The sequence below is a fragment of the Capra hircus genome, chromosome 15 (genome assembly GCF_001704415.2).
Source record: "Capra hircus breed San Clemente chromosome 15, ASM170441v1, whole genome shotgun sequence".
Lineage (NCBI taxonomy): Eukaryota > Metazoa > Chordata > Mammalia > Artiodactyla > Bovidae > Capra > Capra hircus.
In genome coordinates this window covers 76,975,468-76,996,973 of record NC_030822.1, presented here as the reverse complement: position 1 = coordinate 76,996,973, position 21,506 = coordinate 76,975,468, and the positions used below count along the sequence as shown (strand labels likewise).

The following is a 21,506-nucleotide window of genomic DNA, read 5'->3' as shown; positions in this document are numbered from 1 at the left end:
TTAGTCAGTCTATCTGATTCTTTAATACTTCTATTAAAGGATCAATAATAAAGAATATTAAAATATTAGTTCAGTTCAGTTCAGTCACTCAGTTGTGTCTGACTCTTTGTAACCCCATGAACTGCAGCACGCCAGGCCTCCCTGTCCATCACCAACTCCCAGAGTCCACCCAAACCCATGTCCATTGAGTCAGTGATGCCATCCAACCATCTCATCCTCTGTCATCCCATTCTCCTCCTGCCCTCAATCTTTCCTAGCATCAGGGTCTTTTCAAAAGAGTCAGCTCTTCACATCAGGTGGCCAAAGTATTGGAGTTTCAGCTTCAACATCAGTCCTTCCAATGAACACAGAGATATTCAAATACTTTATTCCCCTATTCTTTGTTTCACTATGTAAAGACTGTTTTTTTCCTGATTCTTCTAAAGCCACAATAGCAAAATTTACATTGGGACACTCAAGTCTCCCTGGATTGTGAAAACACTGAGATAAATTTAAAGTACTACCTTTTTATGACCCTTCTTTCAGGATCAGGTTTATATAATACTCTTTCTTTCAAATCACTTTCACAATTAGGAGAACTTGCAGGTCTTAGAAAGTAAGCTACTGAAAAGCAAAGAACTAATCTTTCAGTCTTCTTAATAACACATAAAATGAAGTATAATAAAAAGCAGATATTTTTAAATGGCTTAAAATAATAATTTAGCCCAAACTGTCCAAACTTCCCAGGTGATGCATCTGTAAAGAATCCACCTGCCAATGCAGGAGACACAAGAGACGCAGGGTCAATCCCGGCGTTGGAAAGATCCCCTGGAGAAGGAAATGGCAACCCTACTCCAGTATTCTTGCCTGGAAAATTCCACGGACAGAGGAGCCTGGTGGGCTACAGTCCATGGGGTCTCAGAGTTGGACATGATTGAGTGACTGAGCACACACACACACAAACTGTCCTACAAGAACATAAAGCCTCTCAGAATATTATAACAGTGACACTTTTTGCCTTTGTTTGAAACTAATATTCAAAGTTAGTTTCTACATTCCAGCATATATTGAAATATGTTCCAAAACACACTTATTTCTATGTGACAATGATGGGTTTACCAAAAAAAAAAACAAAGTGAGAGTTTGGAGTTTCATCACCAAATATGAAACACATAGGTTGAACAAAGTTAAATATGGTTTTTATTGCAGATCTCAACGCTTTTGATACACTATCCTACACAGTGGATCTCCACCAGAGCTGTAGTGATAAATGTACTAATTCTCCAAAACCAAATGACCAAAGAACTCTTTACTTTGGGTGAAGGGGGCAGGTAGAACCACCTCTCATATTTTAGGCTCAGGGTAGAAAAGGAAAGAATTAAATGGCATAAAATTATAATCATTATGCTTTAGCACCTTTAGTTCTTTAATTCTTCTTCCAAAGCCAAAATGCAAGATAAAAGAAAAAAAATCATTCATTCAGTTTAGGAAGCTACCACTTTGGCCTAATTATTTGTTACAGCAGTATAGGTGAAACAAACAGAATTTCATATTATGCCAAAGTTACTTTTAAAAAGTACCAAGTTTCTAAAAATGAAAACGTGGCAAGTTTTTTAAACTACGGACAATAACACACTAGGGAAAGTTGATCTGAACAAAGAAACAATGGTGATTTTTAGGCCATCCATTTTAGATACCCATTAGAATAATAAGGTTAACCAATTAAATTACATTCAATATAGCCTAATAAATATTTATAAACCCTTACTATATTAGACACCAAAAAGAAACATTCTTCATCTCAAGGAGCTTAGAAAAATGAAATTTTCATTTACAGTGTCTGTGTGGGGGATATATAATATTAATATAAAAAGGTAGGAAAACATTCATATACCAATAACAAAAAACCATGGAGCATGCAAGCCTAATTTCAAATTAAGGATCTGCTGTTCTGGGGAACAGGTAATAGAAGCAAAGGAAAGGGGGTCAAAGTTTCCAATTTCAATGACTTAAAAGTTGATCATCAAAAACTAACCAAACAGAAAACAATCTTGTCACTGAATTAATAATATAAGGAAAAAGATTCTTATGTAGATTTCACTGTGTAGTATACTTATACTTACCACAAACCAGATTTGGAATCAGACAAACCAGACTGAATATCCCTGGACCAATCATCAAATTGTTCTTGTTCATATAATTTAAACTGGTCTAAGAGATCTTCAGCACTTCGATGGAAAGATCGAAACCCTGACAAGTCAGATAAAAGAGCTTCTGCAATCTTGATAGTATCATCCACCTTAAAAAGCCAAATTACAAGAATATTTATTATTTAAATTCCCACAAAATTAGCATAAAATCAGCACTTCTCTGGTCTGTGATACAGAAACTATTTTCCCATTTATCCATAAACAGTAAAATAGAAGATTTTCCAGTGAATTTAAGAATATCAACTGCTACTGTGCTTCTGAATTACACCACCTCAGAATAGCAAAACACAGACAATAACACATACAAGGCATAATTTGCAGGGTACGATAAAGGAAATTTAGAGGAAACTCTAAGAACTCAACAATAGTCTTAAATATGTTATGTACTACTTTATGCTCTTTATTAAATGCTCTGGTTAAGAGCTCAAACAATAATTAGGCCAATGTGGATGCAATTAAAGAAGAATGCCTTTCCTCCACAACTATACAAAGAACAATGCAGCATTTTGGAAAGCTGACTGACAAAATTAAGCAGAGTATTAGAGAAAAAAACATCAAAATATAAACTTGAGTAAGTAGAATTCTCAAATATGCCAGCCTTTATAATACTGTTACTAATAATAATAATTTGCTTGCTCTTAATCATATAACCAACAAATATTTATTACATGAGTCAAATGCAAGATATTGTACCACACACAAATTAGTAAACATATAAGATTCTTAGATCAACTTTGAAAATATTAAAATAATAGTCCTTTAAATCTATAAATTGCTGACACTACCTTAAGCAATACTATAATTACCTTTCTCTATCTCTTTAACTTCCTTTCCACCTAGGATGATTTATTTATATAAACATACTTATAGATATATATTTTGCACCTACCAGGATCCTGTAAATATACACTTCAAATAATTTAAAGATCCTTTGAAAATTATCTATTTTTCATATTTTTCAGTTTCTCAGAATTCTAATTATCACACGAAATTAGATGGAAATATTTTCTTAATGTTTTCACTACAGTTCTAGATTGCCTTTACATTAATTTAGCACATTTCACAACTGTGTCCTTCAACTTTTATTTAAATAAATACCTTCAGTTCCAGCTGGCGAACCCAAACTATATTATTGACAACTTCGGAAAGGTTTTTGCCAGCAAGTGGTCCCGATGCATCGCCAGGAATCCCACGGCATCGATTTTCAAAATCTAATCGAAAATCTGTAAACATTTAAATCATATAAATGATTACATACATTCAGCAAAGTTTTCCAAAATGACTTCTATGTACCAAACACTATGTCAAATATTGTGTATAGAAAAATAGTAATAGTTGGTCATCCTCAGGGACCTCATCATGTATCAAGTGAGAGAAAGGAAATAACCAGCTAATTCTAAAAGCCTGTCATCTATTACAGAAACAATAAATTAATCTTCAACATATAGATGCCATAAAAATATCTTAATCAAAAATGGTATACAACAAAAGAAAAGTAATCTACAAAAATAATTTTTAAGCAAACACTATAATCTCTGATAACTTTTACCTTTAACTGAGTCCATAAGCCTTGCCAATAAAGTTTCTCTTTCTAGCATCAATTCTTTGCTTATGGTTGGACGCTTCACCAACTCTTTATATTTCAGAAATGCCTGAAGAAGCTAATATAAAACAAAATGAGTATATGTTCATCCCAAATGAATCAACTAGGTAAAAATACACATATCTCCTCAAATAGCTTAAGAGAAATGTTAAAAATTAATTATTTGAATATTTTACCTGTTGTGGACTGTCCTGAATTTCTGAAATATAGCTTTTCAATTTTCCTGCTATTTTTTGTTCTGCAGGTGCAATAATTTTTTCATACTGAGACACTGCAGCTTTCCATAAAGGCTAAAAAAAATAACGATACAGTTAGACTTTAATATTTTCAAAATTTGCCTTTAAAAAGAACAACACAAATAGGAAATTATGCAGACAAACATATATATACTCAACCTCAGTATATGGATTATATTGCACAGGATTCAGGCCAGCAAAAGGTTCAAATACTCGAGCCAGGCATATGATTTTCTCATCACTGGCAGGTGAAAAATAGAGAAGTTTCTCATGAATTGTTCTAATAGCCAAGACCTAAAACATAAAATATTAAAACAAGAAATTTACTCATATCAATAAATCAACACAAATAATCCAAAAGCTAAAGTTATTGGGCAAGAATTTCTTTAACCTCAGTTTCTTAAAATGAAAAATAAAACTGAAACTATAAACGTGATAATTACTACTCATCAATACTCAAAGTGATGCTCAAAGACACACTGTACTATCAATCAGTGTGCTCAAATCTAGTGAATACATATAAAATCTAAATATTTTTAAACTGATTTTAATACTTATTTTAAGTAAAGTTTTAGTCTCTCCTCCTCACTATAGCAAACCTTCTGATTTTCATTAGTCTGCATTAAATTTGCTCTTCTAATAAAGAAACAATCTGTTAACAACTCCATTATGTATAACTTACAAACAGTTGGAAAACATTTCATTTTTATTTAAATTTTCTACCAACCATCAAAAGGAATTAAAAGGCTAAGTAAAAATGCTATAATCTTTCATTTGTGTTGAAATTATCAGCACAAATTCACGATTTATTTTTCTCTTCATAAAAACAAAAATACTGATTTAACAATGCTGTCTACTGAGAAAGCCTAAAAGCATTGACAGTTAAATGTTTACTACTTCATCAACCAGACTGTTGTCACTAAACTCTATTTTCCTCTAACAAGACCTTCGGAGAAATGACTAATTCCACATACAAAATGGAAAATGTAGAAGATGGGTAGGTACATTTTGAGAGGTCTGAATGTAAAAAAGTTACCAAAGAAATACTGGCTTCATATCAAAATGATAGAGACACAACTTAAAGGGGTATTCTTTGTACAAGGTGGGACAAATTGAGTATAGTAATAATAACTACAATAATAAATACAACAGGTTGAAATATTTAAAAAAATCATAGTTTCATAATGGTATTATTTTAAAAATCATTGACTGCCTATGAAACCTACTATGATACTTACTATGCATTGTTCTAAAAAGTGATAAACAAAAGGAAAAAAGTAATTGTCTATATTGCCATTCCTATACAAAATATATTTCAGGTACCTAAAAAACTGATAAAAAGTTCTTCCATCATCACTAATAAACGCAGAAAGAACAGAATTAAAACACCATCTCACAATCAATCATTAAGAAAAAGTTGGTGAACAGCATTTTAACAGATAAATCAGATTAATCGTACATGAACCCACAGATCAAACTTAACTCATGAAAAGCGGGAAAACCAGACACTACTTGCCTCCTTTAATGTATGAGAGCTACATGCTACTGCCTACAAAGCAACTTGGTTCAAGTAAACTAACATTTAGCAACTAAAAATATTTCTGAGACAATCAGTAAACTTGTATATTGATTACATAAATAATGATATTAAGAAATTATTCTCATTTTGTTGGGTGTGATATTGATATTATGATTACCTTTTAAGAGTAAAAGTACAAGATTTCATGGATTGGCTTTAAAAATATTTCAGCAAGAAAAAAAAAGGAAGGCAGGGAGGACAAAGATGGAACAAGAACTGAAGGACGCCAGTGGCTGCTGAAACTGACATTCATTATACCATGCTGCTTTTATGTATGCTTCAAGTTCCTCATAAGAGGTTAAAAACAACAGCAGCAGGAATTCCCTGTCAGCACTGTCACTGCCTGGGCCTGAGTTCAGTCCCTGGTCTAAGATCCTCCAAGCCACACAGCACAGGCAGGAAAAAATGAAATAAACTACCAAAACAACAACAACAAAAAATCCCCAAAGGACAATGACTCCCTTAAGCACAAAGGGAAAAAGTCAGCTCTGCAATCTTTGCCTGCCTCTTCAAGTTAAGTATGTAAGTTCTATACTGAAACTCTGATTTACATAAATGAAGCAGCTATTTCAAATATTACCACTGAATACTCCCTAAAATACTGTCTCTGCTTGCAAAATAATTTCAATAGCCAAGAGAAACTCTGAAAGCTTCCATACGTAGATGGGTGGGTTATCTTTTTTATAACAAAGAACAACAAAATAGAAGTTCATGACTTAAAAACTGAACAGCCACACACCAAAGAAAAAGGAAGGATGTGGACACCACCACTCAGCACCCCCTGGGCACCTGATGTTGTGTCACAAGCCGCACAAATCATCTCACGTGAACGTGAGCGCTTCTCCTCTCCCGAGAGTTTAAACAATTTCCATCCGATGTGTAGTTCTTCATGATTATAAAATGTACTCTCAAACAAGTAAGAACCTACTTCACACTTAAAAACAAAGCCCCAAATGAAGATACCTCTTCAAGGCGTTTGCCAAGCTTGTCAAGTGTTTCAGGAAAATATTTTTCATTTCTCCACGGGTGAGGAACATAGCGCTGCCACACCTGACCTGTCAGATGACTACAGGCAGTCACCCACTGTTCACAAACTGAAATACCAGCTTTCATATTTTCCTTCACAAGGTAATAAGGATCTTCCCAGAGGTTCAACGTTCCCAACTTCTTCTGAACAAATCTTCCAAATGAGCCACCTAAGAAGGTGCAAAACGAACGTTTAATGAACATATCTTTTTAACAAATAACTATGGAATACATGCTTTTTATTAAATTAAAATGATATATAAATTAACAGGTCAACAATCTATGAAATACCACATCCACACCTTTAGACAAGCACTGTTAATAAATATTTTTTAAAACACACACGCACACATGTATTTATATATTTGCATCTTTCATTATATTATGTATATCTCTGAAGCGCAGAAATATACATAGAATTTTTTAAAGGCCTCAGTCTCACAGTATGGATATGACACTACATAATCAGTTCTCAACTGCTATTTGTTTCTACTCTCATTTTACAAACAATGCTGTAAAAAATGTCCTTTTATGTACTTGTCTGATAGCTCCTTAGGATAATAATGAGAAAGGTATATTCTAAGTCAAAACTTATATTTTTTTTATTGACAGATAATCCAATATACATTAAACTTTTCAGTTGGTTAAAAATAAAGTCTAAACTAATACATGCATTTTTCACATACATAAAAAAATCTATGTTAATTTGATTATCAAAGAAATTGACACTATGATTTAAATTAACTATGTACCAATATCTACTTAAATAATCCTATATAATTTGCTCTAAGAGTTACTTTAAGCAACAATTACTCTATTAAGGAGCATTTCAGAGAAGGACTTAAAGGAAAAAATAGAAAATAAAATAAAGCAAGCTTCCAAAATTTCAAAAGTGTATTTCTTTACTAGTACCTATAATATCTAAGAGATGTAACATTCGTGATTCAGGATAAGGATCATGTTCTGTTTGTCTCCACACATCATCTACAACATCCCGAGTTGTCTCCACCAAGTCAACCACTTCCAATAAGGACAGACCATCCAAGTTATAAAATTCCTAAAACCGAAATGCATTCATTTTTAAACATAATCATATTTGCACCGAGGGCAATATTAACAAAACATTGCCAGAAGTGCTACAATTCTAATATCTGCCATTATTTTCTCCTCTTCTTCTATCAGATGCTATATAACTTCTTTATGCAAATACCCTATCTGATCCTTCACAAACATAAATTTCATAAAAGCAAGAAGAAAAAATAAGAATTGCATAAACCCTATAAACTTATTTTTACCCTTGGCCTACTTTCCTCTAAATTTGGATTCATGTTTTATTTATCCAATAGAGTGTTTATTTAACACTATTTATACACTACCTTTTTCACTTCATTTATTCTTATTCATTCATTTCCTGGGTTGCACAATGTTACTGATAGTACAAATCTAGTACATGGTATATTATTCTAAATTTCATCACTGCCACAAAAAAAGTTTTAAACCACTTCAAACACTTCATTCAAATGGCAATAATGAAATAATACTTAGAATGAATAAAAAAATTACTAAATATTTTGAAAAGAATAGATTTTTGTAAAACAAAATGGTCACTTATTTAACCTCTCCATAGATATATCAAGGAATAATCAATAAATAATAATCAAATAATAATCAATAATCTAATAAAGTATCAAACTAAGACTTTTTATATTTCAGATTCCTCCAAACTGCTAATATGAAAAAAGTGAACAATTTTCCAAAAGAACATATTATCTCCACATGGACAAACCTCTTAATATTGGGCTTCTCATTTTTTTCTATATACCTGCATAAAAGTAATTTTATATATATATATATATATATATATATTCTTGTTCACTTTACAATCCTGTATTGGTTTTGCCATACATTGACATGAATCCACCACAGGTGTACATGAGTTCCCAACCCTGAATCCCCCCTCCCACCTCCCTCCCCATATCATCTCTCTGGGTCATCCCAGTGCACCAGCCCCAAGCATCCTGTAACCTGTATCGAACCTTTAGAAAGATGGTAATGATAACCCTGTATGCAAGACAGCAAAAGTAATAATATTTTTGCAAAAAATACTTTCTAGTGATTAGAATTTAACTTTTCAGAAGTTTGGACTTCTAAGTTGTACTCATTTTAATAACATATCTTAAGTAAACTCTGCTACATCTGAAGAATATATTTTGTCCAAAGCCATCAAATAATGATTTTAAAACAGAGATAAAGCTAATAAAAAATTGAATGCTACAGTATTTCTATCAAAACCTGATATATAACTATATACGAATCACATACTCTTGCAATTGTTTCAAATAATTCTTTAAAATAACTGGCTCTTTCTTTGGTAATCTGTTTACTTCCACGATGAGCTTGTTCTATCCAAAACTGGAACTCATCACTTGGTGTAAGAATACCTGAAAAGTGAAAGGGAAAAATAAGAAATATCAACTATTATCATGGTTATCATTTTGAAATGTAAAGAAAAAATGAAATACTATATTTTGTATACCAGGAACTAATATATTATTATAAGTCAATTATAACTTCAAAATATCACAAACAAATAAACTAATAGAAAAAGAGATTAGACTGTTGGTTACCAGAGGTGGGGAATGAGGAGAGGGGGAAGTAGATGAAGCTGCTCAAAAGATACAAACTACTAGTTATAAGATTAAATAAGTACTAAAGATATAATGTACAATATTGTAAATAGTGCTGCTTTATGTTATATGTGAAAGTTCTAAAAAGAATATATCCTAAGGTTTCTTATCATAAGGGAAACTCTTTGTTTAACTTTGTATCTACAGCATAATGGATGTTCACTAAACTTACTGTGACAACCATTTCATGCTGCATGCAAGTCAAATTATTATATTATATACCTGAAACTTACATAATGCTACATGTCAATTATCCCAAAAAAACTAGGAAAAAGAAGGAAACAATTAAAAATGAAAAGCCAGAAAGTAATTGGCTTCATTTGCTGATTTCGCACATTTCTGTATTATTCACGAAGTACAGAAAATGAATTTTACAATTTCTATGAACAAAAACGAACAACAAAACAACCCCTAAGCAATTAACAAAATGGCAATCAGTACACACTTATCAATAAGTACTTTAAAAATGACTGAATGGATATGAAAACAAAACCCATATATATGTTGCCTCCTGGAGACTTGCTTTGGATCTAAGGTCACACTGAGACTGAAAGGGGATGGGAAAAAGTATTCAAAGTAAATAGAAATCAAGAAAGCAACACATGTCAAATAAAAAAAAATAGACTGTCACAAATGATAAAGAAGGACATTACACAATGATTAGTGATCAATCCAAGAAGATATAACACAATGTAAGTATATATCCAACCAACATAGGAACGTCTAATACATAAAGCAAATATTAAGACATAAAGGGAAAACCTGACAATAATAAATTCATAGTAGGGAACTTTAACCTCCCACTTACATCAATGGACATCTTATTCAGACAGAAAATGAATAAGGAAACAATGGCCTTAAACAACACATTAGACCAAATAAACTTATAGATACATATATAGGACATTACACCCACAAGCAGCAAAATATACATTTATTTCAAATATATATGGTACATTCTCTAGGACAAATCCCATGCTAGGCCACAGAAACAAAACTCAGCAAATTTTAAAACCTGAAATCAGATCAAGCATCTTTTCTGACTACAATGCTCTGAGACAAGTAATCAACTAGCAGGGAAAAAATTGCAAAAAAAAAAATCACAAACAAGTAGAGGCTACACAACATGCTACAAACAAACAATGAATCATAGCAAAAAAATTTTTTAAATACCTGAAGAAAAATGAAAATAAAAACACAACAATCTAAAATCTACATGATGGAGCAAAAGCAGTTCTAAGAGGGAAGTTTATAGTGATACAGCCTATTCCACAAAACAACAAAAATCTCAAACAACCTAACTTTACACCTCAAGTAACTAGAAAAAAAGAATAAATAAAGCCAAAAGTTAGCAGAAGGAAAGAAGTCATAAAGATCAAAGCAGAAATAAATGAAACAGGAACTAAAAAGTAATAGAAAGATCAATGAAACTAAGAGCTGGTTCTTTAAAAAAATATAAACATCATTGATAAACTTTGCCAGACTCATCAAGAAAAAAGGACAGAGGGCCAAAATCAATAAAATCAGAAACAAAAAGGAACTGACACTGCAAAAATTCAAAGAGTCATAAGATATTATTAAAAACAATTATACACCAATAAAATGGACAGCCTAGAGGAAAAGGACAAATTCCTAGAAATGTACTATTTCCCAAGAATGAATCAGGAAGAAATAGAAAAATATGAGAACAACTACCAGTAATGAAACTGAATTAGTAAAAAACAACTCCCAAGTACTGCAGTCCAGGACTAGATGGCTTCACACATCACATGGTTTGGTGAAGTCTACCAAATATTGCAGAGAAAAGTTAACACCTATCATTCTCAAATTATTCCAAAAAACTACAGAGGAAGGCATCCTTCCATACTCAATTTCCAGGGCCAGCATCTCCCTAAAATCAAAACCAGACAAAGAATCACAAAAAAGGAAAATTAAAGGTCAGTATCACAATAAATATGAGTACAAAAATCCTCAACAAAATATGAGCATACCAAACTCAACAATACATTAAAAGGACCATACACCAGTCAAGTGGGATTTATCCTAGAGATGTGGATGATTCAATATCCAAAAATCAATCAATGTGATACCACATTAACAAACTGAAGAATAAAAATCACAAGATCACCTCAATAAATACAGAAAAACTTTTGACAAAAGTAAGAGTCCATTTATGATTAAAAACTCTCAACAACAAAGTGGGGTATAGAGGGAACATAATCAAGGTCATATGTGATAAGCCCACAGCTAACATCATACTTAAGGGTGAAAAGCTGAAAGCACCTCCTCTAATATCAGAAACAAGACAAGGATGGCCACTCTCATCCACTTTTATTCAACATAGTACTGGAAGTCCTAGCCACAGCCATCAGACAAGAAAAAGAAATAAAAGGAACACAAATTGGAAAGAAAGAAGCTCAAATGTCACTGTTTGCACATGATACTATACATAGGAAATCCTCACAATGCCACAAAAGAAAAAAAAAATTAGATCTCATCAATGAATCTGGTAAAACCACAAGATACTGGCAACACCATGGACTGTAGCCTGCCAGGCTCCTCCATGGAATTCTCCAGGCAGGAATACTGGAGTCGGTAGCCATTCCCTTCTCCAAGGGATCTTCCTGACCCAGAGATCAAACCCAGGTCTCCTACACTGCAGGCAGATTCTTTACAGTCTGAGCCACTAGGGAAACCCAGTAAGGTGGGGAAGGGGGGTTAATATTCATAATAAACAAAAAATTCATATAATTCTATATCAAAAAATAACATTGCTTTGTTATTAAAACTTTTTTAAATAGCCAGAGGATCTGAATAAACATTTTTCCAAAGAAAAGAAGCAGATGGCCAACAGGCACATGAAAAATGGAAGGGAAAGTAGAGCAGCCATTATGGAAAGCAGCATGGAGATTGCTCAAAAAATTAAAACTAGAACTATCATATGATCCAGCAATTACACTTCTGGGCATTTAAATGAAAAAAACAAAAACACTAATTAAAAAAGATATATGTTCTCCTATGTTCACTGCAGCAGTATTTACAATATCCAAGATACAGAAGCAAGGTACATGCCCATAAATAGATGAATAGAAAAAGATGATGTAGTACATATATACAATGGAATATTATTACTTAGTCATAAAAGAGAACAAAATCTTGCCATTTGTGATAACATGTATATGCCTAGATGGCATTATGCTGAGTAAGTCAGGCAGTGAAAGACAAATACTGAATAATCTCACTTATATGTGGAACCTAAGAAACAAATGAACAATAAAACAAAAGCAGAGTTATAAAGAGTTGGTGCCACCAGCTCATGGCCAGAGTGAGGCACGAGCTATAGGGCCACCATGTGCTTACCCCTGCCCACCCGCCATGCCTGGCTTCAACTACAAGTTTCTGGAGAAACCTAAGCTTTGTAGCCGTCAGTTACAAAATAAACGAGTCACTGGTATCAAATGTACCCTGTAGGGAATATAGTTAAGAAATATGTAATATCTTTCCATGGCAACATATTATAACTACACTCATCATAGTGAATTGAATGAAGGTGGTTAAGAGGTACAAATTTCAAAAGATAAATTAGTAGGGATGCAATGTTGTTGTGGTTCAGTCACTCAGTCACGTCTGACTGCAAACTCATGGACTACAGTCCTCAGGATCCTCTGTCCATGAGGTTCTCCTGGCAAGAATACAGAAGTGAAGTCGCTCAGTCGTGTCCGACTCTTTGTGACCCTGTGGACTGTAGCCCACCAGGCTCCTGCGTCCATGGGATTCTCCAGGCAAGAATACCGGAGTGGGTTGCCATTTCCTTTTCCAGGGGATCTTCCCGACCCAGGGATCGAACCCAGGACTCCTGCATTACAGGCAGATGCTTTAACCTCTGAGCCACCAGGGAATCCCAGCAGAATACAGAAGTGGGCTACTATTTCATCCTCCAAGATACGTTCCCAGGCCAGGGATAGAACCCATGCCTCCTCCACTGGCAGGTAGATTCTATGTCAATGAGCCGCCAAGGGAGCGACAGCATGATAAATAGTAAGCAGCACTGATAGGTCATACGTGAGAGAGATAAGATAGCAAGTAACTCCTAAGAGTTCTCATCACAAGAAAGATTTTTCCCTATTCCTTTAATTTTGTATCCACATGAGGTGATGGATATTCACTAACTTACGTGATAATCATTGTTTGATGTATTTTATGTCAAATCGTTATACTATACACCTTAAACTTTTACACTGCTGTATGTCAATCATATCTCAATAAAACTGGAAGAAAAAATAAAGGTTTTAAAACAGTTTTAATTAAATTAAAACAGTTTTCTTTCAAATTTGCATTGAAGTTTCCTAATGAAATGGACAATCTCTAGTTGCTTAATCACGTGCTGGAAATAAATTCACTAATCTTTCTGGTTGTATGAGATTCTGAAAGGATTTAGAAAGGATTTATTTTACTATTCAAGCAGAGTATAAAACTACATCTAATATTTTAAACCAATGATTTCTGTATGTCATGAATTTCATCTTAATTGTTCTTAGGAAATAATTTATCTATGGCCACAAAATTATAATCAGCTTCAGAAAAAAATACATTTTAAAATAACAGTCACTGGTTTATTATCTTTGCAAATAAACAATTAGTATCAATCCTCATTACTCACAGATTCTGTATTTATGAAGTCACCTACTCATTAACATTTATATGTATCCAAAGTCACTACTCTCAGAGCACTCATGGTCATTTGCAGACACACAGAGCTGTGAGAAATTTTAGTTGCCCAACACCTTTGTTTCCAGCTAAGGTTGCTTGGACTGCAAGGAGATCCAACCAGTCCATTCTGAAGGAGATCAGCCCTGGGTGTTCTCTGGAAAGAATGATGCTAAAGCTGACTCCAGTACTTTGGCCACCTCATGTGAAGAGTTGACTCAATGGAAAGTGTCTGATGCTGGGAGGGATTGGGGGCAGGAGGAGAAGGGGACAGAGGACGAGATGGCTGGATGGCATCACTGACTCAATGAACGTGAGTCTGAGTGAACTCCGGGAGTTGGTGATGGACAGGGAGGCCTGGCGTGCTGCGATTCATGGGGTCACAGAGTCGGACACGACTGAGCGACTGAACTGAACTGAAGGTTGAACAAAGCAACACTGCTTGTCTTTTTTCTATCTCCTACTGTAAATAAATGTGTTTTTCATAGTCTATGTAGTGTCATAGTTTCACATTTTGTGCTTTTTGTGGGTGGTTTTGCTATTTAAATTGACCCCGAGCACAACAGTGCTGTCTCCTGTCCCTAGCACTAGAGCACTGTGATGCGCCTTAAAGAGAACGCGCTTCTGTTAGATGAACTTCATACAGGCATGAGTTACAGTGCTGTTGCCCACGAGCTCAATGATAATTCATCAACAATATATATTAAATAATGTGTCTAAAAAACACACCTAAAAGAAGTTGTATGTTGAGCAGCTGGTGAAAATGTTACGACCAGAGGCTCACAGGGTCCTAGGCACAATGTTTCAGCATTTGCTAACTCAGTGTTCACCGTGACCTAATAAAACAGAACTGCTGAAAACAATGAGAATCAACCATATTATTTCCATAAACTGCACATTAAAAAAGATTACACTTTCCCCTTCTCCATATCCATACATAAATCTATACACTGAAAATCAGCTCAAGCTCAGAGACGATCCAAAGGTGCAAAGAAATATTTGAAACAGTATATTAATTTACTATGTACTAATAAGGCAACAGTTTTGACTTTCTTTGATAAAATTATGGCTAAATACCTCGTGTGTCATCTTCCTTAAATTTCAGTTTTGATAAGTTAGTATCTGATCTTCGTAGAACTACACCCAAACCAGCTTCTAGTTCACTCAAAAGGTTCTGAAGTTTGGGATCAAAGTTTCTGCTCCATTCCTGATCCTAAATAAAATCAGACAAGAGCACATGATGATCAATATCTTGCCAAACAGGCTTCCTAAAACCTTGTCAAAAACTAAGTCCAAATATACCAGTTTCACTCAAAGCCTGGCACTACCTCCATCTCTTAAGAGAGGGATAGAAGTCCTTTCAACAGTTAAAACTTTATAAAGGTCATTTACTATCACAATTTAAGAATGGATGTGGATTGCATTTTACATCTTTTTCCAATTTCTCTATTTGTCAACAAAGCTTACATTATTTTTTTAATTAAAAAAAATTTTAATTTATAAACTAAAATACCAACATTACCAATAAATATTTATATTTGTGTATATGAAAGCATTTATCCAAAGACTTAGGCTAAAATCAATAATCATGCAAGCTACTTTAATTTACTCACCTTTAGTAACATTGGTGCAAATACTTGCCGAACAGCTTGGTAAAGGGAATTAATAGGTGATTCTAACATAGATGAAACAAGAATATTATTATGTAGATTTTGATCAGTAATTACTTCAGGTCGCAGCTTGAAAAACACCAGCACTTTATCTTTTGTGTCAGCAAAATCAATCTAAAGTGATAAACAAATGATTTTTAATGTTATTTTCATGAAGTTAGTATTTGAAAATATTATCCTAAAATGCTGTATCTATAATTTTATCCCTTGGTAAAAGTATACTTTAGAAATAATTATAGTATATTATAATCAGTCTGTCTTTGCTCTGTAAGAAAACCTGGGTTTGAAAATTGTATCCCCACTTATAGGTGATTGTATCATAAAGCTACTTTGGTAATTGATGTGATTATTAACAAAAGCACTACAAAAATATTGTTGACATACACTGCTAACTACTCCACTCCAGCCAGATTCATTAATACTACAAATCAAAACTGTGTGCCCAGGTACATATTGGTGAGTAGTATAATTTTCCACCCTACTCCAGAAACTCCGTAACAAGGACGTGTATTGCCCTCTTGCGTGCATATTAAGTCACTTCAGTCATGTCCAACTCTTTGGGACCCTATGAACTGCAACCTGCCAGGTTCCTCTATCCACGCAATTCTCCAGCCAAGAACACTGGAGTGGGTCGCCATGCCCTCCTCCAGGGCATCCTCCTGACCCGGGGATCTAACCCACATCTCTCACGTCTCCTGCACTGGCAGGTGGGCTCTTTACCACTAATGCCACCTGGGAAGCCCAACTACCCTCTTACCCAAAACTAAGTTCTATATAAACAGACAACCTAAAAACCAAAAAAAAAAACAAAAAAAAAACAGGTTGTCTATCGCCTAAAATCATCTTTACTTGAACCAATGTTTTTTGCATAAAGTATTTGAGCATCAAACTCTATTATTAAATTGTCATACACCTAGATTATTTAAAATTAAAACTGTCTGAGCTAAACTGGAATTCACTAACCCAATCATGCTTAAAATAGGCCAGTTCACAGCAACTAGTTCATGAGCTGTAAACTATACTGTTTAGAATAGTTTTTTTTTTAAAGAAGTTTTTGCATTATACACATATTCACAAAATTGTTCTCATTTCTTTTTCCAGGAAGAGAAGTCTATGCTGTTAAAAAAAAAAAAAAATTCAAACAAGTTCACTGCTGTGCGTGAAGAAACACGCTAAAGATGAGTGAGCTTCTGTGCTACTTTTATCCTAATCATTGTATCTGTTTAGCCACTAGGAAGGACCAGTCATTTACTTGGCATTACTGCTTTTCTCAGACTCTCATTTTCACCCAGTAGAGTTCTATATAGTATGACCATTTTATTCCCATTACAAGCAAGTGAGAACTGCAGACTGCAGATAAGTAATTTGAAAAATTCATTTCTTGGTAATTAAATAGACCATACACTTGAACTTTTCTACTTCCACCTATGTGAAGAAAGAATATTCACAAAACACACATTTTAATATCATACTTTGAAAACAGTAACTATGTCACTGGCCAAGGTGCTGTGGGGCATCAGGACAACAAGCTTTGCCTTAACCAAAGTCAGAGTTAAAGCAAAAGGTAAGGTGGCTACAGCTGTTCATCCTTCCCTGAGTAAAGAATCAGCACTCCTAGCCTAATCTTCCAGTTTCCCTATCATCAGCAACTGCTATCTACTCTTAACTTACTCTAATCTGATAATTACTAAGGTATACATTGGGCTTTCTAGGTGGTGCTAATGTTAAAGAACCTGATTGCTAACGCAGGAAACATAAGAGATGTGATCGATCCCTGGGTCAGGAAGATCCCCTGGAGAAGGAAGTGGCAACCCACTCCAGTATTCTTGCCTGGAGAATCCCATGGACCGAGGAGCCTGGAGGCTACCGTCCATAGTGTCAATGGACATGACTGAAGCACTTAGCATGCAAGCAAGGTATAATTTCTTTTCTGAGGTTGCAAAATGTCTCTATCACCTTCTGGGATCCATCAGGGATCAGCAGACTACAACCTTCTGCCTGTTTTGTACAGTTCACAAGCTCAAAATTATTTCTACTTTTAAAAAAAAAATCAAAAGAATAATATTTCAAGATATGAAATTCAAGCTTCAGTGTCCATAAATGAAGCTGAATGCAGTCACACTCGGTCATTCACATAGTCTAGGTTGCTTTCTCACGGCAATGGCCAAGTTGTGACAGAGACCTTACAATCTACCCAAGCCCAAAATATTTGTTATCTAGCCCATTATAAGAAAAAAAACAAATGCGCCAGCTTCTATCCTACAGCATAAACCAGATCACATCTCTCTTGCTTAAAACTACCAACAACTTGGTATTTCAACCTAAATGGTGTATAAGGTCCAAAATGCTCAGTCCATATTTTAAACTTCCACTCTTCGGTTATTCATTAAACTTCAGCAATGACTGTGTAATTTTTTTTTTTCCCAGCCCCTTGAAACCAAGATGAGATCCAGCTCAAGTCATGTTGGAATCTTTGCAACCCCATGGACTATAGCCCTCTAGGCTCCTCTGTCCATGGAGATTCTCTGGGCAAGGCTACTAGAGTGGGTTGCCATGCCCTCCTCCAGGGGATCTTCTCAACCCAGGGATTGAACCCAGGTCTCCAGCATTGGGGGCGGATTCTTTATCCTCTGAGCCACCAGGGAAGCCCCTCCCTAAATCTGCCTACAACTAATTCACCATTCAAATCTCATTTCAAAGGGCTCCAATCCAAACAGGCATTCCCTCCTTCCCTATTTTAATGCAGTTCCTCACCCCACCCCAATCACTACTTTAAGATTACTCTATTTTTACTGGCAGCACTTATCAATACCTAAAATTATGTTACATTACATATCTGTGTGGATGAAGTGAAGTGAAGTGAAAGTCGCTCAGTCGTGTCCGACTCTTTGCAATCCCATGGACTTGCCCATGGAATTCTCCAGGCCAGAATACTGGAGTGGGTAGCCTTTCCCTTCTCCAGGGATCTTCCCAACCCAGCGATCGAACCCAGGTCTCTCATATTGCAGGCGGATTCTTTACCAGCTGAAGGGAAGCCCCATCTGTGTGGATGTGTTTAACCTATTTTTGTCCATTCGAATGTTACTCCTTGAAGATAAACTGACATATTCATGGCTTTATCCCTAGCACCCAGGACAATGCCAGACCATAGTGGGTGAATTAATATTTGTTAATTTGTTAAATCATGCTGACTCTCAGACATCTAAAGTACAACTTAAGATATAGAAAAACATTTTCAAATATGACTAAGTATCTGTACTGTGATGTATGACTGTATACAAAATACACTGTTGGGCTCTACTAGCTTAAGTATTTAAGTAAAAAAGTTATAGATTCAATTTTCATTACCCAACCCAAGATATATTTTTTACAAATCCAAACCCCTCATCTTGTTTTCCCATTACACTCTATCTAAACTTTCAGATTCTAAAGGAAATCAGTCCTGAATATTCATTGGAAGGACTGATGCTGAAGCTGAAACTCTAATACTTTGGCCACCTGATGCGAAGAACTGACTCACTGGAAAAGACCCTGATGCAGGGAAAGATTGAAGGCAGGAGAAGCAGGGGATGACAGAGGATGAGTTGGTTAGATGGCATCACCAACTGGATGAACATGAGTTTGAGCAGGCTCCAGGAGTTGGTGATAGACAAGCAAGCCTGGCGTGCTGCAGTCCATGGGGTCACAAATGGTCGGACACGACTGAGTGACTGAACTGAACTGAAACTTTCAGAGGCATTTACAGCAGTGTGCTTGATTTTATCATTTGTTGAGTATGTGTCATTCTAGATTATCCAGAGTGAAGCTCCAGAAGGCAGAAGCAGGGGGTCTTATTGTGAATTATATAATACTAACTTATCGGAGCAGGCCTCCTGGTGGCTCAGACAGTAAAGAATCTGCCTGCAACGCACAGGTTTGATCCCTGGGTCGGGAAGATCCCCTGGAGAAGGGAATGGCAGCCCCTTCCAGTATCCTTGCCTGGAGAATTCCATGCACAGAGAAGCCTGGCGGACTGCAGTTGTCAACTATGATTATCCATGCTTTTTACATCTTTGTAAACTTACTAAACCAAGGAAAGTGCCTTATATATAGTGAGTTGGAAATACAGTGATTGAATAGAATTGAGTCAAATCCAAGACTAAAGATTCATAACAGGGTGAATAATTCAATCATCCTACAAAAATGCATTCAATGTTTGCTGTGTATCAAATACTCTGCTAGACCTAGGGATATGGATGAACACCAGAGGAAGAGGTTTAAAAATATGACTATGATTTGTTAACTTTCATCCATTTACTGAGCCCCTTTAACATGTGAGGCAATTGTTTCTCTACATTACTCTGAGTGCCTATGTGTGTTTATCTGCTGGTTGCAGGTACACCCATTTCTTAAACAATCCTGCCAGAAGAAGCAGCAATGAAATAAATATTAACGTCAATACATCACATGTTGTACAACAAAAAAGAATTTAAACTATCTTATCATTTCGTAAAAGACTTTAATTTCTAACTATTCTTTGCCTCGAGTAAATTTAAACTCAGAATATATATATAAAGATACACTAGAACTTGCCCCCAAAGAACCTGAAAAGGGAGAAAGAAAAAAAAAGTTTAAATAAATAAGATAAATTTAGTGTTTTTAGTTATAACGTAAATGTAGTATTAAAAAAAAAAAAAAAAAAAAAAACTAGAAAGACTGTAATTGTTCTCTGCTGGTGAGCGGACTGGGAGCTTCCTCCGGCCAGGCGGGATGCAAGCTTGGAAACGAAGTGAAGCGAGGGGCCCGCGCAGCTCGTCCGGAAGGGATAGCCACGGGCCCTGGAGGAGGACCCAAGCCAGGAGGCTCCCAGGGACCCGGCATCCGTCCGGCTGAGCCCGGGACAGAAAGGCAGGCCGGGGCGGGGTGCAGGCAGGCATACCACGTTGGAGAAGGCGATGCCGGAGTCGGATCGCTGCACTCTGAGGAGCATCTGGTTCCCGTCGTCCAAAAAGTTGTTGATTTCGGGGCCATTGCCCAGAAGCGCGTGGTCCCAGGATTCCGACACCAGCCCAAAGTAGTTCCGAGTAGTGGCGAAAATGAAGAGCTTCCGCACGTCCCCGGGCACGCCAGCCATGACTCCGGAGAGGAGGACCGGGGAGGGTGGGCAGCAAGAGCGAACGACGGAGAAAGCAGGCGGATGAACGAGAAGAGAGGCGCGGACAGCCCCAGCCGCTAGCTCGCCCGCGGCCTGCGGGGCTTCGCCGTTGCCAGGGGCAGTCGCTATGGCGACGGCGCACACGTCCTTGCGTGGCGGCATTAACCGCCTCGGGCACGCGCACGCCAAGCTCAAGGGCCGATCGACCACCTCGGCGCTCCTTAGCTGCTCGCCGCCGTCATCGATTGCGGGGGATTAGGGCAAGTGTGGGTCAGGTGGCCAAGTCCGCCTTTAGTGCTTTCTGCTGACTTCTTGCAATGGCAACCCAGGCCAGTAATCTTGCCTGGAAAATCCCATGGACGGAGGAGCCTGGCAGGCTGTAGTCCATGGGGTCACTAAGAGTCGGCCACGACTGAGCAACTTCACTTTCCCTTTTCACTTTCATGCATTAGAGAAGGAAATGGCAACCCACTCCAGTGTTCTTGCCTGGAGAATCCCAGGGACGAGGGAGCCTGGTGGGCTGCCATCTATGGGGTCGCACAGAGTCGGACACGACTGAAGCGACGCAGCAGCAGCAGCAGCAGCTGACTTCTTAGGACGCATCATTACTAGGAGACATGGAACTAGTCTTCAAGTGCAACAGGATGGCGTGGATTTAGGAAGGCTGAAGGAGTT

The 21,506-nt window shown here is 36.2% G+C and overlaps 1 protein-coding gene across 1 annotated transcript in view; it reads right to left on the bottom strand.

The window, feature by feature from the left end:
- Positions 1-20,958, bottom strand: part of DYNC2H1 (dynein cytoplasmic 2 heavy chain 1) — a 399,579-nt gene extending 378,621 nt beyond the window's left edge. The window contains exons 1-11 of the mRNA XM_013969394.2: positions 20,616-20,958; positions 15,641-15,811; positions 15,105-15,240; positions 8,956-9,074; positions 7,546-7,690; positions 6,571-6,803; positions 4,188-4,322; positions 3,969-4,082; positions 3,739-3,850; positions 3,288-3,412; positions 2,103-2,278 (exon numbers count right to left, since the gene is read on the bottom strand). Coding sequence (XP_013824848.2) covers positions 2,103-2,278; positions 3,288-3,412; positions 3,739-3,850; positions 3,969-4,082; positions 4,188-4,322; positions 6,571-6,803; positions 7,546-7,690; positions 8,956-9,074; positions 15,105-15,240; positions 15,641-15,811; positions 20,616-20,810 — 1,661 coding nt within the window. The 5' untranslated portion in view covers positions 20,811-20,958. The remainder of the gene's footprint in view (positions 1-2,102; positions 2,279-3,287; positions 3,413-3,738; positions 3,851-3,968; positions 4,083-4,187; positions 4,323-6,570; positions 6,804-7,545; positions 7,691-8,955; positions 9,075-15,104; positions 15,241-15,640; positions 15,812-20,615) is intronic.